The 20,398-nt window shown below is 42.6% G+C and overlaps 1 protein-coding gene and 1 long non-coding RNA gene across 6 annotated transcripts in view; one reads left to right on the plus strand and one right to left on the minus strand.

Annotated features, from left to right (window-relative positions):
• Positions 1–2,324, minus strand: part of SPEN (spen family transcriptional repressor) — a 78,508-nt gene extending 76,184 nt beyond the window's left edge. For 3 of the 5 annotated variants that reach the window (XM_051988464.1, XM_051988463.1, XM_051988462.1), the window contains exon 1: positions 2,212–2,322. In XM_051988464.1, coding sequence (XP_051844424.1) covers positions 2,212–2,294 — 83 coding nt within the window. In that variant the 5' untranslated portion in view covers positions 2,295–2,322. Of the gene's footprint in view, positions 1–2,211 lie in introns of all 5 variants that reach the window. The other 2 variants (XM_051988466.1, XM_051988465.1) reach the window with 2 other exon arrangements.
• Positions 2,325–2,531: 207 nt separating this feature from the next.
• LOC127555840 (uncharacterized) lies at positions 2,532–17,442 on the plus strand. The gene is made up of 2 exons (XR_007952300.1): positions 2,532–3,323; positions 3,858–17,442. It is a non-coding gene; the product is annotated as an uncharacterized LOC127555840 (long non-coding RNA).
• The last annotated feature ends 2,956 nt before the right edge of the window (positions 17,443–20,398 follow it).

Raw genomic sequence — 20,398 nt, forward strand, 5'->3', positions numbered from 1 at the left:
CTCGCCGGGGGAAAATGGCAAAAATGCTTATTGATTTCCCCCATCTCGTCCCGCGTGTCGGGGTTTCGGAAGCCCTAGGGAAGGGGCTCTGGGCCCGGCTCCGCCCACCAGCGCGGCCAGCCCGGCCCGGCCCTCTCCCACGGGGTCGCCAGTGGCGCAGGGGCAGCCCCGGCTGGGTTGGGGGAGGGGAAGGCAGGCGGCGGCTCCGCTTCCCACCCCTCCCCCTTCCCACCCCCCGCGGCGCGGCGGCTCCGCCGTTTCCCACGTAAACTGGGGCCAGCCGCCATTTTAGAGCCAGCCAGAGCCGCCCGCTCGCCCGCCTGAGGCCAGCCTGAAGCTGCGGCCGCCCGGCCAGCCAGTGAGACTCGTCGCTGCCCCTGGCTACGCCGAGGCCTCCAGGCACGTGCTGGCCACGGGCATTTTCCAGCCCCGGGCCCCGGACCACGAGGCCCACACCGGGCCCGACCCCCAAGAGCCAAAGCGGGGCCCAACTGACGAGGCGAAGGGAGGAGGCGGCAGTGCTCGCCGGCCCCCTTCTGCCCGAGCTTCCAGCACCCCAGGGGAAGGTGAAAGTCACGGCGGGGGTTGGGGGTCTGCCCCGAGGCCAAGGGGGCTCCGGAAGGGCCTCCCCAGGCACGGTGTCTTTTCACACGCGGGGCCGCGTCTGAGCGCGCTCCCGAGCAAGAATTCCCATCTCCGAAGCAGCGACTCCCCACTAATCAATGATCCTCCATTTACGAGGCCCCGAGCAGCTCGGCGAGGCTGCTTCCATTTCCTGATCCGAGCTGCTCATGTGCGAGCAACCGACTCTGTTTTTCCCATGGTGACTCACTAATCAGGACGCTCCACAATTTTCCTACACTCATGAAACCCAAACAGTGGCAGAAGGGATTAAGAGAACGAGCCTTGAAAGGGGAGGGGGAGTGAATGGCTTTGAAAACGGGGACTATCAAGATCTCTTCCAGACAATTTGAAAATATTTTATAAATTGTTCCTGACTAAAATAGCTTGGCAATGCAAATCACAAATCTTATCCTGGGCTCCCAATCTCCAATCACTTACAGTACCTGTCTCTCACAAAGAAAAGGGATTGTTAAAATGCCACCTGACACATTAAACATGCACTAGAAGCAAACTTCATATATTTAACAAATAAAACTCTGGAAAGCGGATTACATCTTCTCATCAGAGCCAAGCATTTCTTAACCATTTAAGGTACCTATGAGGACGGTTTTAAGAATAAATGTGCAATCAACAATACCAGTACAGCCTGCAGTAATTAGAAATCCCAGAGCTTTGTTGTAGACTAACATCCTATTTGAGGTTGATTTCTTCAAAAAGATTAAATGATTTCTACACTGCAACCATTTAGTTCCCACCAGTCTTGTTTCTTATCCAAAAGACTGGAGAAGGCAGAAACGAGGGAAAGGGAAATAAGCACCAACTGTGATTTCCAAGCATCGAACTCCCCACGATAAAACTCCAGGTTTTCCACTTCCATTTAATATCTTCCAGGTAAAAGGTTCCCAACCGTCTAGCAGCTTCATCCATTCTCGGATTCCCAGTTCCAAGATTTCTCTCAGTATACCCTACCAAAATATTCCTTTCGGTATTGTGTTCCTTTCGCACAAAAGCCCTTTTTGAAAGGCAGAGACAATTTCCACCGGATCCTCGGGTCGAGCTTGGAGCTGGAGCGGCAGCAGCAGAGCAGCGGCAGGAGCAGGAGTTGCTATGCGACTCCAGAGTTTCCCATCTCGGAGTCCATGAGGATTGTTGGGGGTAGGGGATGGGGAGGGAGGGGGTGGAAGGAGGAGCAGCTCCCATCCCCGAGGAGTGTCGGGCACCCCAGATTAGCTAAAACCTACTAGTGCGAGACACGGCTCTTTCCCCGGGCCAGCAGGTGAGTGCCCTGGGCTGCCAGGCCCGGCTCCCTTTTCCTCCCTTCCTCAAGGGGCCTGGCCCGCCGGGGTGCAGATCTTGAGGGTCAGGTCGGGGCCGGGCCGGGCCGGTCCGGGGCCGGAGTTGGGGGGGGGGGGCTCGCCGGCAGCAACGGGCTCGGCGGGCCTCCCGCTCCAGAGACCGGGGGCGGGGCGCCCTTCGCCCGTTCGGCTCCCCGGGCCGGGCCCCGGCCGGCGCCGGCTCTGAGTTGGGGGAGGCCCCGGGCGGGCGGGCCCGGCTCGGGCGGACGAGCTCGCTCGCTCGCTCACTCACCGTTTGAAATGCTCGATGATCTTCTCTTCCCGCACGTTCTCCGGTAAGTTGCCCACCCAGAGGTGCCTGGTTTCCCGGACCATGCTGGGCAGCGGCCCGGGGGCGGCTCCGGCGGCGGCGGCTCCTCCGCCTCCCCCTCCTCCGCCACCTCCTCCTCCTCCTCCGCCGCCTCCTCCTCCTCCTCCGCCTCCTCCTCGTCCTGCCCCCCCGGCTCCGTGCGGGACCCTCAGCCCCGGGAGGCGGGAGCGGGAGCCGGAGCGGGAGCCGGAGCCGGAGCGGGAGCTGCGGCGGCGGCGGCAGCTGCGGCGGCGACGGCGGCGGCTGCGGCGTCGGCAGCGGCGGCGGCGGCGGCGGCTCCTCCGGCTCCCCCCCGTGCAGACACCATTCCTCTCCCCCAGGTTCTGACTCTCCGGACTCCCCGCTCCGCTCTGGCTCCTCCACACACTCGCACCCGACCCTCGCGCTGCGGCGGCGCATGCGCACTGGAGGCTTCGGGGGGCGGGAGGGAGGGCAGGGGAGGGGGAGGGGGAAGGAGAGGGGGAGGGGGAGCGGGAGGAGGGGCGAAGCCCCACGCCGACGGCGTCGACGGCGGAGCTCGCCGCCTGCCTGAGTCCGGACGCTTCTCACCGGCGCACGCGCGCGCCAGCCCGCCCGCCCGCTCTTCTGCTCTCTGCGGCGGGTGCGCGCCCAGTGAAGCCTCGGCTCCGCTAGTCTTCCAGTCAGATGCGCAGGCGCGGAGAGGCGGGAGGAAGGGAAGGAGGAGGGAGGGAAGGAGGGGACAGAGACCCAAAGCTCGTAGCTCCTTCAGTGCGCAGCCGCGCGACTAGAAAGCCAACTAAGGTTTCTCTTCCCCTCCGAGCCTAGGCCCGGAGGGAAGGAGGCCCCCTTGGAGGTAGCGGAGCATCTTAAGGTTTCTCCCTGAAATCTTGCGCTACTCCTCGCCAGCTACGGGAAAAGGAAAAGAGTCTGTAGGGGACCATCTTTCTAGGTTAAGGGTCGAAGAAGTCCCTGCTCCCACCCCTAGGCCCAGCTTCCTCATCTGTGTAATGGGGACGAGTCATCACCTCCAGGGAGCGGACACACGGAAGCAAGGGCAAACCCCAAAGCGCATTGTGAGTGCTAGCTATGGCTATTCCGGCTGGCGGCGCCGACAACCCCCTCACCCCGAAGTCCCGCCTGGTCATCGGGACCCTCTCCGAATTTCCCCAGGATCTGCTATCTTAGAACATAGGGCGGTTTCTTAAGTAGAAACCAGTTCAATGAGTAACTTTGCACGGAGCCGAGAGTTTGTTTACCGATAACAAACCTCGGGGAAGAGAAGAGGGAGACGAATCAGACCTCTCTGAGATCAGTTGTTCTTTAAAAGTGGGCTTAGACGAAAGAGGGATTCCCCCAAGGCCCGAACCCGACTCGGTTCAGCGAAGAGGCAAAATCCTAAGGGAGCAATTTGCACCACGTTAAGCCCGTTGCAGTCACTCCCACAGTTAAGTGGGGGAGCTGGTGATTACGGGAACAATCAGAATGAAAAGGCCTCCAAGAGAAAAATACTAGGTAGATCCCTTCGAAAACAAACATTTGGTTGTATTTTTTAAATGAATATACATTTTATTCTCACACACTGACATCTTTATTTTTCATATTCACAGAAATATCAATATTGATAAGGAAAATTTTCCCTTAACAAGACAGCACTTGTATTCCATAGTCATATGATCCTCAAACTATCAAGTAAATCAAGCTTCAAAGTTTATACTTTAGTCTGTTTTAATTTTTAAAAAATTTCTTAAGGATTGAGTTAAGGAGCAATAAGAGCATCAAACTATAATCCAGTCTCATCAATTTCTTTATTCACTCTATACTGTATTTTATAAGCTTGTCTCCATAAATTAGATCCACTGACCTAATCACTATCCGCTATCATTGAGGACATTCCAGGATTCAGCAAGGCCCCAACATTACACACTTGCAAGCTGTAGGAAACAAATACACCATAGCAACAATTACAGTACATGATAAGCCAGTTCAAGGGCCAACCTTGCCAACTTAGATTTTTTTTCCCATCAAATTGGGTTTGGGATTTTGACAATTTACTTGTAAATTCTCCAAATTGTAGGTCTACTGGTTTAACAGGCTTATTTTCAATGCTGTTTTCCAAATGTGTGGTTTCCATTTTTTATTTTAACAAGCCATTTTCATCCCTGCTTATTTTAGGGACTTCAGTAAGAGGAAAGGACAGAAAAAGAAGGTCTAGGGGTTGAAAACAGCTTTAAAAAACCATAGCAGCGTAATAGGAAGAAATTTAAAACAGTGCCACCCTTAAGGACCAATCTCAGTGTCCCCACAAAAGACCCACAGAATGAAATCCAAGTTTTTGACCTGAATGAACTATAAAGATATAGTCCTGAGTAATAGAGGAAAAAAGAAGAGTCTGCTTTGAGATTTAGGAGTGGCACAAATACGAGTAATTTCTGTACCAAAACTTTTCAATAAGTAGTCTGAAAAACAGCAAACTATTTCAGAAACTAATGAACAGAGTTATCAAAGTTAAAAGGATTTATAGGGCCCAAATGAGATTAAATTGTAATTGGGATATATGTAACAAAATACATTAAAATACAATAAAGCCAGTTAATATTGCATTTTAAAACTAAAGTTAACATGCAACCTCTCAAGAGATTCTTATTACATTTAATGCCTCCTGTTTCTCTTTGAGTTTGACACCACTTGCCTAGAGTATATGAGGTGGCAACTGATAAAACAACTATCTTACACTTTTCCAGTGAAACATGTTTCAAAACAAACAACCAAAGGCCAGGGCATATTTGAAGAAATCATGCAAATTATCCACATAAAGTGTGATGAATTACAAATTAGCTGTAACCTCTGGGAAAGACCAAAGCATTACCATGGAGAACAAGACTTTGCTTAAGACACAGGGATTTTTTTTTTTTTTAAGTCTGTGACATGGAAGCTGGAAAGGTTCAGAAAATAGCACATGTAATTATGCAAACAAATATATCTCTTGAATGGTTTAGGAAAACCCAGAGTCTGGAAAAAAAAAACTGGAAAAAAACTATTTTTCAACTCCTTCCTATCAGTTAAAAGAAAGCACAATAATACAGTAGTGTTGACAATTATAAATATTTTATATCTATCCATGAATTTAGAATACAGATACAAAAAAGAATGCTTAAGGAAAAAAATAATCAAAAGCTATTTACTTTCCTGGGGATACAAGAATAAGAACATAATAAAATTTTAAAAGCATCATATTTATAACAAAGAGAAACCAATACTCAGAGAATATGCTAAAGGTTTTCTGGAAAGAATCCATTTGTGTAAAAGTACACAAAAGAAACTTGCTAAAACTTCATTTGAAATTACAAAATATTAATCTTATTCTTTAAGTGGTAGAAGAATTTAAATTGAAAGTGAATGCAAAGTATCCAGAGGATTAAAGATCTTTGGGGATAATAAGACAGTCAAGTGTCAAATGAGGACAACAAACTACCTTTGGTATAAATAAAAGTTCATCAATTAAAAGAAATCTGTTTAATGGCTTAAATTTAAAATAAACAAAACTCTTTTTGAAACCTCAGTTATTAAACAAACTGGTATCCTTACCAGAAAAAATCTCCTTTTCAGTGAACTCTAAAAATAGCTATAGAAACAAAATGTTCATTTTTAAAAAACAAATCTACATGTTTCTCAATTTAGGATTACTGAAATAATTCTCAGCTTATGTTGTCAAAGGATATGAGTCTAAACAGATGTATTTTCTTGTTACTGGACTGAGTAAAACAATAGCTTACTGTTTCTGAGAACAAAAAGGTACCCCCCCTTTGACAAACAGTAAACCGCTTAATCCAAATTAAAGAAATTTACTGGAGAGAAAAATTGCACTTTATATTATGCTGGCATTGGACTAACTTACAATTCTGAGAAAACTATATGTTTCTTTTAAAATGTTAATGCTGCATAGGTTTTATGGTAGCAAAAAAATGGAAACAAAGTAGATACCCATATGCTAGGGAATAGCTAAATAAATTGTGGTATAGAATGTAATGGAATATTACTGCACTGTAAGAAATGTTTGTCTTGAATTATAGAAAAGCATGGAAAGAGCTATATGAACTGATGCAGACAGAAATAGAGCCAAGAAAACAATATACATAATGATTATCATAAGGTAAATGGAAAGAACAACATGTCAAAAAATCAAAAGTGAATGTAACAAAATTATAAAGCTCAAGCAGGAGCCAAATGAATTGATACAAGGCGACACTTCCAATATATCTTTTATGGAGATGGGAAGTCCACATATGTAACATAGTGCACATTTTCCACATTCTTCCCATGGATCAATCAATTGTGTTCTCTCCCCACCCCTTTTTAAAAATACCATTTGTCACTTCAGATGGTTCTCTGGGAAGGGGAGGGACAGTGGGGATAAATAAGATGATTCAAGAAGCAAGAGACTTCAATACAATTTTATAAAAAGTTAATGCATTAAGTATAGCATTTTTCTGTATAGCATATATAAGTATAGCATTCTACTGGGTAATAAATAGAACTTTTCATTAAACTTAGAGAAATAGTAGAGAGAAAACAAAAATACTTTCAATCATTAAAAACAAATGCAATTAAATGAAATATAAAGTAAAAGTAAAGTATATACCCATTTATATGTCTAAGCACTTTCATTATCAAAAGTCCAATTCAAATCAGTGTGCAGTGATGACTGAAATATGAAGCATGCAATCAAGCCCTGTTATTTGGGGCTGATCTTTCCTGTTGTGATAGCTTTCACAACTTTAAAAAGCTTTTTAACTACTCTATACAATGAACTTTGCAAAGCCCCAAACCAAATGTTTATTCATTCCTGACTACTGGCAAAGTTTCAGGAGAAACTGGCCAAATCTCTTCTCTTTCCTAAGACTTGTAATAAGAGCAAAATTCTTCAAAAGAATAAAACTTTTTTTAAAAAATAGATAATATGCTTTTTGTTTATTTCTGACGATATCATATTCATCTTAAAGAATAAATAATTGCTGTCTTTAAAACAAAAAAAGGAAGTAGGATGTGTGATCTCTTTAATGTAAAATAAATGGACAGTATAGTTCTTCATTTGAGCACTGTGCATGATTAGGAAAGTGACATTAAAACAGCCACTTGCAAAAGAAAATTTCTAAAATTCTTGTTTTTAATCAGGTCTTCTTTTCCCACTGAATGCTTACTAGCTTAAGGATTCTGAGCATGCTCAGAAGATTCACTCATGCATATGGAAGCACAGTTGGTGAAAGCATCTGGGCATCCCACTCCTCATTTGAATGATATGCTACGTTAGTTACTCCAGAAGGTACAATCAATACCTCCATCCTTAAGCAAAGATACAGAATAGTGACCAGACATTTAATAAGCCCCTCCTCAATTCCACCTCTGAAAATGCTGAGGTTCAATTAATTTTCTCCTTCCTAGTTGTTAGTACTCTCTCCTCAAATTATATTTTTACAACCATCCCCAGTAGAATTAAGGGTCCTTGAGGGCAAAGATCATGTTCATTTTGTCTTGGTAGTTTCAGTAATGTACCTAAGTACAAGGAATTAAATAGATTTGCTGAATTGAATACAAATATTGCCCCCCTATAAGAATACATTCATAAATGAACTTCTTTCCTATTCTAATCTACTGAAATTAATTTTTTCACAGTATACATTTTTTTAAATTCCCAAACTAATGATGCCATATAAATGTTATGGATGTAATATTAACAACATTATCCATTCCCATTTACATAGCTCTTTAAGGTTTACAATGTTTTCTTTCCTCAATCTTGTGAGGTGGATATTACATTATTGTCACTGCCATTTTACAGATATGAAAACCAAGTCACAAAGAAGCCCAGTGATTTGCTCAGGATCACCCTGCTTTCTAAGAGATCAGAGCCGGAATCACACTCAAGGCTCCAGATCAAATACTCCTTCCATTGTAGACAGTAGGACACATATCAAAAAAAGCTCTCAAATAGTCAAAGCTCTAAGCTCGAGAATTTTCCATGTTTGTATAAGAACACTTTGTAGCCATAAATCAATGGCAATTGTAAACTCTTCCTTCTCCTGCTACATCTTTTATAAAGCAGCTTCCTTTAAGAACAGCAAATAAAGTCAGCTATCAGAAGCTATGAGTTTAGAAAGATATTTGACTTCCTGCCATTTTCCAAAGGACTCAAATGAGAATTTCACTCATTAATTCAACAGTACTCATAACAGAAGGTTCATCCAGGTGGCATTATGCACAACGGCATAATAAAAGAAATCTGGGTTCAAATGCTGCATCTGCCAGATACTACCTATGTAATCTTAGACAAATCCCTAAACTCCTTTAAACTTCCGTTTCTGCATCTATAAAATGGGGTTTCAGAGATTATTTCTTCTCAGGTTCTTCTTCCAGCTCTAAATCTCCTATCTGTGGTCCTTTGATCTATAAATAAATTGCTAAATCTCCCTCTAATACCTAGAAAGATTTTTTTCATCAGATGCCTTGAAGCCATTTTGTAAATTAATTTAAACCATTCATCCTTCCAAGAAAGCTGGAAAATTACATTGGAGTTCCTTTAAGGAGGGGGAAAAAAAGAGTAACTGATTTAATTTTTTTTAATGAATTCTTATGCTTCTAGCATTTTTCCAGACTACTAAAATAATCTGTCCCTTACATTTCGGAAAATAATGCCACTGTAGCTGATACCCAGTATTAATGACTGACATTTAAAGTCAGTTGATGGAGATTCTTTCAGCAATCACTTAGTTCAAATTCTCTCACCCTCTCAAAAACTGGTTTTAATATATTTGCCTAATTCACAAATGCATGAGATATGAGTGGTTCATTTGAAGAATTCACCTAAGACAAGTACTAATTCCAAAATAGGAAATATAATACTTCCAAAACTCACCCAATAATTAACCTTCGCAGCAAAGATCCTCACAACATCATATCATATTGAGGCCTCATCCCCTCATGGTCTAAAAAGGCTAAAATAAACTCTTTAAACTACTGCAAAAGTAAACAAAATTTATTATTTAGTGACAACCTATGAATTTAGAAAAATGCATCTCACTGAATATAATGGAATCTCAATAGTATTCATTCTAAATAAAATACATCACATAATAACCTGACTAAGGCTTACAGATATTTAACAGACCCAGAAATCAAGTATTTAAAGCACCTTTGTGATGTCTATAATCACAGGTCCAGAAAAAGACTGAAGGTAAGAATTTAAGCAGAAAAAATGGTTATGCTGTAAATAGCATTTCCTCTGAAAGCAAGAACTTAAAGGTTCAACATTTCAATTCAAGAAGCATTTAATAAGTTAATACCATTGTTAAACACTATATTAGGCACTGGAAAACACAGGCAAAAAAAAAAAAAAACTTGGATAAATTCCATTAACAGTCCCCAGTTTTTGATAATTAAAAAAAAAATTAATGGTAGTCAATTGTCACTTTGAGATAGTATTACTAACGTTTGTAATATTCCACTGTTAGAAATCTGGAACCTCCCAAACATAAAAGAAAATCACCACGCCTCTATTTAGAAACCAGGTAGAACAGGAAGCATTTTTGAATTAGACAATAACATTTTATTTTATGTCTAAGAAAAATTCAATTCCAGTATTTGTGGCTGACGTATTAAATACATATAAACATTAAAAAGCACATTTAAAATGACTTTCAAAAAATATTTCAAAATTAAGGAAGAAAAGACTGCCTTAAGAGAATACCCACATCTTACTTAACAAATGCTGAATAATTGTCAGAATGACTTTTTCTTCAGAAAAAGGGGAAAAAACCAAACCTGTCGAGCAGCCTAAATTCCAAAATTTCTAAAACAGAGCTTTATCTGCGTTATCTGTTCACTGGAAAATTTCTTTGTTATCTCCCCCAGCCTCAAAACCTACTTGAGTTTAAAAAGAAAATAAAATTCTGGAACATACCCCTTGATTCACAAATTCCACGTTGAAAAAAAAAATACTTTGTGGCTCTGCTTCGACACAAAAGGATTTTAAAACCAAATTTTTCCCCCCTCTTTATAGTTTTAAACCTCAGTGCATTAAACTTCCCTCAAAAATCTAGTTTTCAGCCATTAACACTAAAAAACACTCATGTAAAAGCTTCCTACTTAAGGATATTTGCAAGTAACGTTCTAAGATTTTTCCCTCTCTTGTCAACTTTATTACAGTTGCAATTTGGCAGAGACCACTAACTATAGTTTCTGCAAGATTAATTCACGACAGAAATACTTAAGACAGTGAACCTTGTAACATGCCTCTATTATAGCCATATTAACAGAGAAGAATGTTGCTTCTTAGTGCTTCAAACTTCCTTTTACGAACCGACCTCCTTACAAGGATCTGGTACATCCAACCAGAATTCCCACCAGTAGGAAAAGCACCCCTCCTCGTTAGCGGCTATGGAATGACTAAGGTCCGTAGGATGACCTAAGATGACCTCAGCATTGTGCACGCGCGCGTACACACACACACACACACACACACACACACACACACCCCATGGGCTTGCTAGCTTCCGCCAGGACACTTCAGGGCAAGGTCATGGCCAAAAGGCTCACAAAATACCGAATTGGAAATGACGTGTCAAGCTTTTAGAAATGATGACTTTTGCTTTCTTCCAGAACCAAATCCTAGTTTTCTGGGTTGGGCAGCTTGTTTGGGGGGAGGGGGAGATGAAGGTGTTAATAGCTCCGGGCGCCTCGGGAGGACCACCTGCAAGGGCGCACGCCCAATGCCAACCCTTCTTTGTGAAGCAGCTGCAGAGGGAGGAGGGAAACTCGGGCGGAGCCGGCTTCCCCTCCGGGGCCCAGTGTGCACTTGGGGGCGCGGGTGCAAGAGCCAAGGTTGAGGAAGGTTAAGGTTCTCGGGTCGGGTGGCGGTGCTTTCGTTTTGGGTTGGGTTTTGTTTTTGGTTTTGTTTTTAATGTCACACGGTGGCGGGAGTCGCTTCCACAATATTCCCGAGGCGCGGCATCGAAGAAGAGAAAAGGGAGGCGGGAGAGAACGCAGCCCGGGAGCGGGGGTGGGGGTGATGGTGCCAACGGCCGTTGCCATGGTAACCGCAGCCCCACTCCACCGTCTAACGCCCACCGAGCCTCCGTCTCAACCTCGTTGGCTCTCCCGGGCGGCTCCGGCTTGACACCCCCAGCCCACCCGACCCTGAGCGTCCACATCCAGTCCAGACGAAGAAGTAGACACACGGGCCGCGCAGGCCGAAGGATTGTGGAAGGTATAAGCACTCGGAACCGATGTAGGCAGAAAAGCAGCCGGAGAACGGCGACGAGTATCAGGAGAAGAAGTTGTGCTGCCGCTGCTGCCGTCGTCGCCGCAGAAGTGCAAGGAAAAACCGCGATGGCTCCAAGGCGCAGGCGCGCCCCTCCCCCCAGCCCCTCGACTTCGACCTAGGAATGTCCGCACTGCGACTGCGCAGCCATGCGGGGCGCGCATATACACACACATATACACCCACACACACACACACACATACACCAAAAAAAAAAAAAAAAAAAAAAATGGGGGAAGGGGAAAGTTCTCTTGGCCCTGGGAGAAGTGAAGAGAATCCCCCACCCCCGTCCTTCCCTCCCCACCCCCGCCCCTTGCGCACGCGCAGCTAGGCGGCGGCTTCGGTGACTGGGTTTAGTTTTTTTTCTGTTGGGATAGGTTTTTGTTTTTTGTTTTGCTGAGTTTCCCTGAGAAGTTTCTGGAAAGCAAGAGTCAGAACAAAGCCTAGGCAGGGCCGCACAGCTATCGCCTCCACCGTGAACCCCACTCTCCGTGCGGCCTTTTCTCACTCTATCTAGCTACAAGCACTGCGCGACAAGTCGCCGTTTGCTTGGGCTTTAGGCCCATCTGGCACTGGGCCGAGGCCGGGCTGACGGACACAGACACGGACGTGGGGGAGCGGCGATCCCAGGCTGCAGTACCGGTCAGATGCTGGGCCCTACGCGGAGGAGCCGGGCCATAGACGCCGGAGCTTTCCGGAGCCCGCCTGCACCCGCCCCGCCGGGCGCCATTTTGTAGTACAGGGCAGTGCAGGCGCCATTTTGTGGAGGCAGAGGGGAGGGGCGGGCGGGTGCGCTGGCCGGCGTGGGAAGAAGTGGGGGAGGGCGCAAGCACGTGCCGAAGCCACCCCACCCCACCCCCAGCTGCGGGGCGTGGGCCTCGCACCTCCCTTGCCCAAAACGCTCCCTCCCCCTCTGCTCTGGGACTTCATCTGGCATTTCTAGGGCCGCCCTCAGATCGTCCTTGGGCCGGCGAGCTGCGGGGGAAAAGGGAGGTGACCGCTGCGTGTCTCCGAGGCGGGTCTCTAAGCCTTGAGCCTGGCCTCACGTACTATCTTGGGGGAAGATGCCCGCCCCCGCCCCATCGGGATCAGCATGAACAATAGAAGAGGAAGGGCCCAGGCGCTGGAGTGGGATGTGGCCCCTACGTGGACGCCAGTCCATTTCCCCCCGGTGTCTTCCCGCCCGGTCAGTGTCTGGAAAGGGCTATTGGCTGGTCTGTTCCAAAGAAAAGAATTAAATGGGGATCGTGAAGTCTCCCAGTGAAGATTGAGATATTAGCCTACCCAGCCCAGACACCCAAGGGTGCAGGCTGTTCTTTTTCACCGGAAACGCCGCCCCTCGGAGCTGCTACGGGGGGAGGGGCGCAGCTTCCAGCCGCGGGAATGCGGAGCTGAGCCTACGCCGGTTACCTCCAACCCTCTTTGGGTGTATGCGATTTTACTATCTTATTGGAGATCCGGTCATCTGCCTCCATCCCAAATGGGTGATGCTCCTAATGAGAACGGAGACAGTGATCTCTTGTCTCCGGAACCCGTCCGTCTCTGATAGCTTCCAGATGAAAGGAGCATCTGGGGAAGATGCTTTCAGATTGCAAATGTGTTTCGACTTTCCGATGAGAATTACATAAAAACACTTGTGCTTCATACTAAGTTGAACTTCTTTGTAGGTTTGGTCATAAATTGAGGACAGTCCTGTACAAACTTGAATGCCAAGAAATTGAGAAATTGCACATTTCTAAATGAAAGAAAACGGCAAAGTAGGGGAGGGAGGTTTGTATTTTGTTTTTAAACCGGGATGAGTTGTCATACTCAACAAAGTTCTAATATTTGCAAAATATTCTGCCCCTTTGGGGCTGATGCGCTAATTGAAAGAAGGGTTTGCATTTGGACACCCTTAAGTTTTTTTGGAACTCTAGAGGATTCTATACAAACTATATGGAGTTTTAATACTGCCACCCATAAGTCTATTTAGATATTTTCTATTTTCAGATAGGAAAAGAGGTTTCTGAACTGCCTTCATAAGGTTACTGAGTTTTTCAGTAAGTGAATATGCTTTGCCCCAGCCCAATTTCTCCCATGTCTTTAGTATGGCAATTAAACAGGGATTATTGAATGTCTACTATGGCCCAATGTTAAACTATTGGGTCTGCAAAAGCAAAAATAGTCCCAATTTCAATAAGTTCCAAATTCAAATAACTTTTATCAATTTAACTTTAAAGGGGAGGAGGGGAGGAGTTAGTGTAATGCTTACAAGATAATTTGGGAATAAAACCTTGACCTTGGGCTTGAATGCTCCACTCTAACCAGCTAAGCCAACAGAATCGAATATGGATTCAATTTAATTGAATTACAGAGTTACACCAATGGTGTTTTTGAAAATCTGTTTTAAAAAAAACAGCTCAGGCTCTTGGCTATGACTAAGGTTGTTTGATCTCTTGCGGAGTGGAAGTAAAGACTCTTTTCCCCTTTACCAAGGCAGCCAAGTTAGGAAAACCATTCAAATTCATCTTGTGCTATGGGACAAGAGGCAGAATTCAAATTCTGGGAATAAGTCAATCAGCCTGTAAAGATACATGAGTAAAGGGGTTTTTGTCTTTGCGTAATCCTGGTACATAGTAGTAATCTATTAAATGCTTTGGTGTTCATAAAAGTCAACCAGGAGCTGCAGTGGGCTGTAGTTAAGCACTCATTGTGCTCTGAATGTTTTACCTTTGTGGTCATAGGTACATTTGCTTGTATACCACATTCTCCTCTCTCTCTTCAAAAACATATAAAGTGACTTGGGAATTTTGAAATTTTAGAACCACAGAGAGCTAGTAGGAACCTTACAATATGCTGCCTTTTGTTTTTCTTTGTTGAACCAGTGATTTTTATCTGTGAGGAAACTCCCCGTGCCTCTGTGAAAAAGACTTATCTAACTTTTCTGTATTAGGGAGTGCCTGGGGCATTTAGAGGTTAAGTTCACTGCTCTGAGACTAATCCAGATTCCTTCTCAGACCTTGACTGACCTGCCCACTAAACTCCATCTTCTCAAACTATTGTTCAGTACCCCAAAAGGAGCCTCCTAATTGAAGGGGGGGGTTGCAAATTATTAGTAAATGTTTCATTTGTATACTTATTTTATATATTTATGTTCCCAGGGGCCCATAAAAATTTCTTGATTGTGGAAAAAGTTGTAAGGCCCTGCACTAGACTCCCAGAATTACTTCTTAGATGAAAGCAAATTTCATTTCCTCTTTGACTTCACTAGATAGGTGCATAGGAAAAAATACCCAGTTCATTCTTAAAGGAAAATTCCATATTTGATATTGCAAAGTCTCAAGTTGATGTATTTTTAAAACAGTCATTTTTATTTAATTTGAACTGCTTAGGAGAACTACAAACACCCACCTCTGAGTATGTAGAAAAATTTCCATGGAAACCAAAATGTTCCCAGGGTCTAAATGGAAACCTTTACAAAGAAATCTTAAGGGTATGACAATTATATAGAGCCTGAGTAGTTATCTTTGTAGCCCTCAATACTATAAGATAATTTCGTTTAAATGGCCTTATCAAATCAACTGCATCTAAAAGGGATACTAACTTGTGTGGGAACTTAGCCAAAAACCTTTAAATGTGCTTGGCCTCAGTTTCCCCAACTGTAAAATGAAAAAAAACTGACTCATCTATATACTCAGGATATTATTTGAGGTTAAGATAATGGTCACCTAACTTCTCTGAGATACAACAGAAACAGTGTATAGAGACTATGAGCTGGGAGCCTCCGGCCTATTAATAGTTGCAAAGTGATGTTTCTAAAGCACACCTCTGATCCGATCATTTGCCTGCTCTAAAAGCACCCCTTTGCCTTAAAAAGATTAAGTACAATAAATGTCTCAGGTTTTTCTTTTTAAAATCTTCACAATTGAGCTCTAGTCTACTTTCCCAAGCTTCTAATAAGTTACTAGTTCACCCAGTTCATTGTATAGCACAACTGGCCTACTTACTGGTGCCCATACATATCATTCCATTTTGTCTCCAAGCTTTTGTGTAAGCTGTCTCTCAAATTGGAATGCACTAATTTTTTCCATCTCTTAAAATTTCTTAACTTCAAAGTTTGATTCTGTACTTAGCCTGATTACCCCAATTACAAATCAACGCTCCTCCCATCCCACCACCATTTTCCCCCTATTTATTTGCTTTTCTCTGTACATTTTGTGCTTACTGTGGTCTCAAAGACCATTAAGCTCCTAGGAAGCAAGGCCTCAAACACTATCTGAGATTCCTCATCTGTAAAATGGGAATAATACTAGCACCTGCTTCCCCAAGGCTGAGATTCTGAAGTAAAAATGCTTAACAAACTTTAAGGTGCTGAATGAATAGCAAGGATTGAAATAAGAACCAAGTCAGGTTCTTTTGATTGATCTTGTGCTCTGAAAATATTACAGAAAACGAAAACTGATTTAATTCTAAATCAGTGATTTTTCAACTTCCTTGTGTCCTGGACCCCTTTTGTCAATCTGGTGGAGCCTTCTCAGAATGTTTTAAATGCATAAAGTATCATAAAAGAAACTTATTAAATAAGAGCAAATTATTTTTAAAAAGTTTGCAGAGCCCAGTTTTAGAACCTTTGCTCTAAATCATAGTGTTAGAGATATTGCCATTTAGATATGAAAGAAAGTTAGATCCCCCAACCTGATTGCTGTCATTATATTCTAAGTTTAACTTATAATGTGTATTCTTATAATGTAGTAGAAAAAAGGTCACACTTGGCATGAAGAGAGACCAGGTCTTGAATTCAATTCCATCTAATGAGGCTGTATGGCCATAAGCAAGTCACCTCTCAGCCTCAGTTTCCTCATCTATAAATTTATATACGTGTACCACCTACCTCAGAAAGTGGTTGTGAGGATCAAATGAGAATGTATGTAAAGAGCTTTAAAAAACTTAAAAGTACCACATGGCTAATGTTACTTAGGCTTTCATTGGTACAAGATTTAGTAAGGGTTTTCCTTTGAAGAGGAATGGAAGAAAATTTTGAATTAGTAAAGAAAAAAAACCCTGAGGGCTGTTACATTGTGTGTATACACATAATTGCATTCAGAAAGTTTCCTCAGTACCCTGTGATAGTATCCCCATTTGTAAAATGGATCAGACTCCACAGATGTTTTAAAATTTTCACAGCATTTAGAGCTAGAAGAAATCTTATAAATCATCCAGTCCAACCCATCCCCAGCCATGAAACAGATCAAGCAGATGAAGCTTCAGATCGCCCAGGTGACAATATTGTTTTCCTTTCAACACTATTTTCAAATGTTTACAAAATGGATTCCTGCCATTCCTCCCCTCCCCCCCCAAACCCTTCTCCCACACACACACACCTTCTCAATCTAGAGCATTGTTATAATTTTCATTCTAAATATCTCTCCTTTCCAAAGATCTCAGCCAGGCCTTTAAACTATCATCAAACTGAAGTTTCTAATAATACAGTGCTACTGCCTCCTGCCAAATAGCTGCCCACAACCACGTGGCTGGTATTGGAACCAGCACTGCAATTCAGCTTTCCAGCTCCAACACTGAATCCATACTTGTTCTTCCTAAACACCCTGCTTTGCTGCTCCTGGTTATAGGATGATGATGTCACCAACCTCCTGGTGAATAAAAAGTGCTTTGAGTAATTTTCACAATAATGGGAAAAGTCTTGCACTGAGCTATTCACAGACTCTTTACTGAGTTTAACCAGTAATTGTTTTGAAGATGTTGGGATTTTCTATAGCTTGAAATCTGGTAAATTTGTTGCCGTGTTTTGATTGGTATGGTATCAAATTTAAAGTTTAGCATCAATTTTCTTACATTGGTATGGCCAAATATGATCAATAAATCTCTCCAATTATACATAAGTTTTGGGATGTCTTGTGGTTAGTTATCTTTAAATAACTACAAATACATTGGGATAGGATTTCTTTGATTCTTGATTTTTGCTAGTACTATATAGAAATGCTAATTATAGATTTATTTTGTCTTTTTTTTTTTTAACATGACTAATACTATTAGTCATCCCTATTTGTTTCCTTGCTGATTCTACGAAATTTTCTAAATAAGCATATGTGCACATAAGGATGATTTTGTCCCCTCTTTCCTGGTGGTAGTTTTGATTTCTCTTAAAAGTAACTAATATTTACATAACACTTAACAGATTTGCAAAACATTTTACAAACATCTGATTTGATTCCCACAATGACCTTGGGAGATGGGTACCATTATACTTTTTTTACTGATTTAAAAAAAAAAAAAAGACCACCAAGGTTGTGCAGAATTCAAATTAACCCAGACCTGAGGCTGAATTTGAATTTGGACTCTGGTTTTCTTTGACTCTAAGCTCAGAACTCTTACCTTTTCTCAGTCAGTGCCCTCAACAGTACCTACCTTATCAATGAAAATTGTACAAATATGAAACAGTTGACTAAGACTGAATATTACACTTAGATTTCTATGGAGCAGAAACCTTTTTTTCTCTGCTGCCCCTTTCAATGTTTTAACTTGCCATATAGTTCTGATTGTCATTGTGCTTTAACCCACCAGTTTGACCTATATGTCTATGTCTATGTTTAGAGAAAAAAACAAACCAGATATTTGATGGGCTTGAGTAGGAGAAATCAGATGAAAGTTTTGGTAATTCTTGATTCTTTGCCAACTTTTTGATCCTTGAGGTATGTTGGGACTTGTTGTTAACATTCCAGTAAGTTACAGAATCACAAAAACTCAAAAGTTGGAAGGCCGCCTAATCCGGCTCATATCTAAAACATGCTACACAAATGGTCATCTAGTCTTTGCATGAAGGGAAATAAGCCACCTCCTCATTATACTTTAGGACAATTCTATTACAAATTTATTCAGAAATCAAGTCTTCCATTCACTGCTCCTCATGCTGCCTTGTGAGGCCAAGGAGAAAAAGTTAATTTTTTTCCAAATCCCCTTAGTCTTTTCCTACTATAAATGACTGTCTTATTGGACAATGATCATGGTTAACTTCACCAAAACTGCAAACCTTAGCTTAACAAGAGCAAACTAAAAAAGCCACATCTCACTGAATAGTGAAAATTGTTTCTATGTGGCACATTTTATATTTGCACCCAGTCCAGAAACTCTGGGCACAAATATTTTCTAGAAAATAACTATAAAAACTGGTAAGGATATTGAGACCATCTAGTCCAGCCCACATACAAACATTTTCCCCAATTTACCCAACAATCAATCTAGTTTCTCTGTTAAGATGTTCAAGAAAGGACTTTGGACTCATTACCTTCCAAGATGACCCATTTTGCTTTTGGATAGTTCAAACTGTTAGCAAGTTTTTCTTGAAATCAATCTTAAATTTGCTTCTTTGCAAGTTCACCCTTTGCTCCTGGTTCTGTTCTCTAAGAAGGGGGTAAGAAAACAAGCCTTAATTTTTTTCTACTGATAGCACTTCAAATGTTTGAAGACCACATTCCTCGTTCCCACTCCACATGCCCAGCCCCACTGAATCTTCTCTAAGCTAAACACTCCCAGTTCCTTCCACTGATCCTCACGTGGTATAGACTGGAGACTTTTCACTAATCAAATTGTCTTTGTCTGCAAGCCTTCTAGCTTACCAATGTCCTTCCAAAAATTGTAGTCCCTAGAATGGTACACAAAACTCCTCTTTAGGACTGGTCAAAGTTGGCAGGATTTGAAGAATGAATCCTGAGGCTTGAATTCTTATAATGATCTCCCTGCAGATGCTTCTCATGACTACTTATCTACTCTTTTCTCTCACCTGAAGTCTAGTCCCATTTCAGTTAAGGCATCTGTCTACAAAACATCTCTATCTAAATGCCCACAGACACTTTGAATTCAACATGTGCAAAATTGAACTTATCTTTCCCTAGATCACCATTTTTTCAGTACCATAGGCTTAATTGTCCCTTCCTATTAGAATGTAAACTCCTATAGGGTAGGGACTGTCTTCACTTTTCTTTAGATTCCCAGCACTTACCTCTTTATAAATACTTTTTCATTTCATCATTTCCTAATTCCTTTGTTGTTGTGATTGTTATTATTGTTGTTACTTTCCCCGTTCCAAAAGAAAAACATATGTATTTATCCAAATATACATTGTTCCAACCCAGAAGAATAATATCTTGAAAGTAGGTACTTTATTTATCTCTTTCCTTTTGTACTCTCCAGCACAGTATCTAGTCCTGGATACAATAGGCCCTCAATAAGGCTTACTTAACTTTGGTCCTGGTTTTTGTTTTTCTAAACCTCTCACATCATTAGTATAGGTGAGTCCAGGTGTAGAAACAGATCCTCACTGAAGATTGAGAAACTCCTAAATTATTCATTACTGAAGAGTTACGTGATTGGGGTCACATAGTCAATATGTGCAAGAGACAAAGCTTGAACTCAAATCTTCCTTACTCAGTGTAGCCTTCTGCATGCTGCTTACTTGTCTGCTTACTTGCTCTTTGGTTGACCTTGAGAAACGGAACAACTCTTATTGCCTTGTCCTTGTCACTGGAGCTTGACCTACCAGCTCCCATTGGGATGCATTCTGGTTAAAACACCTGGGAATTAGGCATTTGGAATTCATTGGGATTCCCATGAATGTGTTTATAAGTGATACAATATGGGAATCTTTAATGATGTTACCAGCATTTTCTCCTGCTGTTGTGGCTTTTCAGAATTCCTCAAATGAAATGCAGAATTCTCAGTAAACTTTAGAGATTTGCTGAGCAATGCAAGCCCAGTCCCTATAGCCCTACGTCTAACAGAAAATAGCATATGGGTTTCTCTTAATTGGTCCCCCAGGAGCTCTCCTGAGTATGATGCAGG

The sequence above is a fragment of the Antechinus flavipes genome, chromosome 3 (assembly GCF_016432865.1).
Source record: "Antechinus flavipes isolate AdamAnt ecotype Samford, QLD, Australia chromosome 3, AdamAnt_v2, whole genome shotgun sequence".
In the NCBI taxonomy this organism is placed as follows: domain Eukaryota; kingdom Metazoa; phylum Chordata; class Mammalia; order Dasyuromorphia; family Dasyuridae; genus Antechinus; species Antechinus flavipes.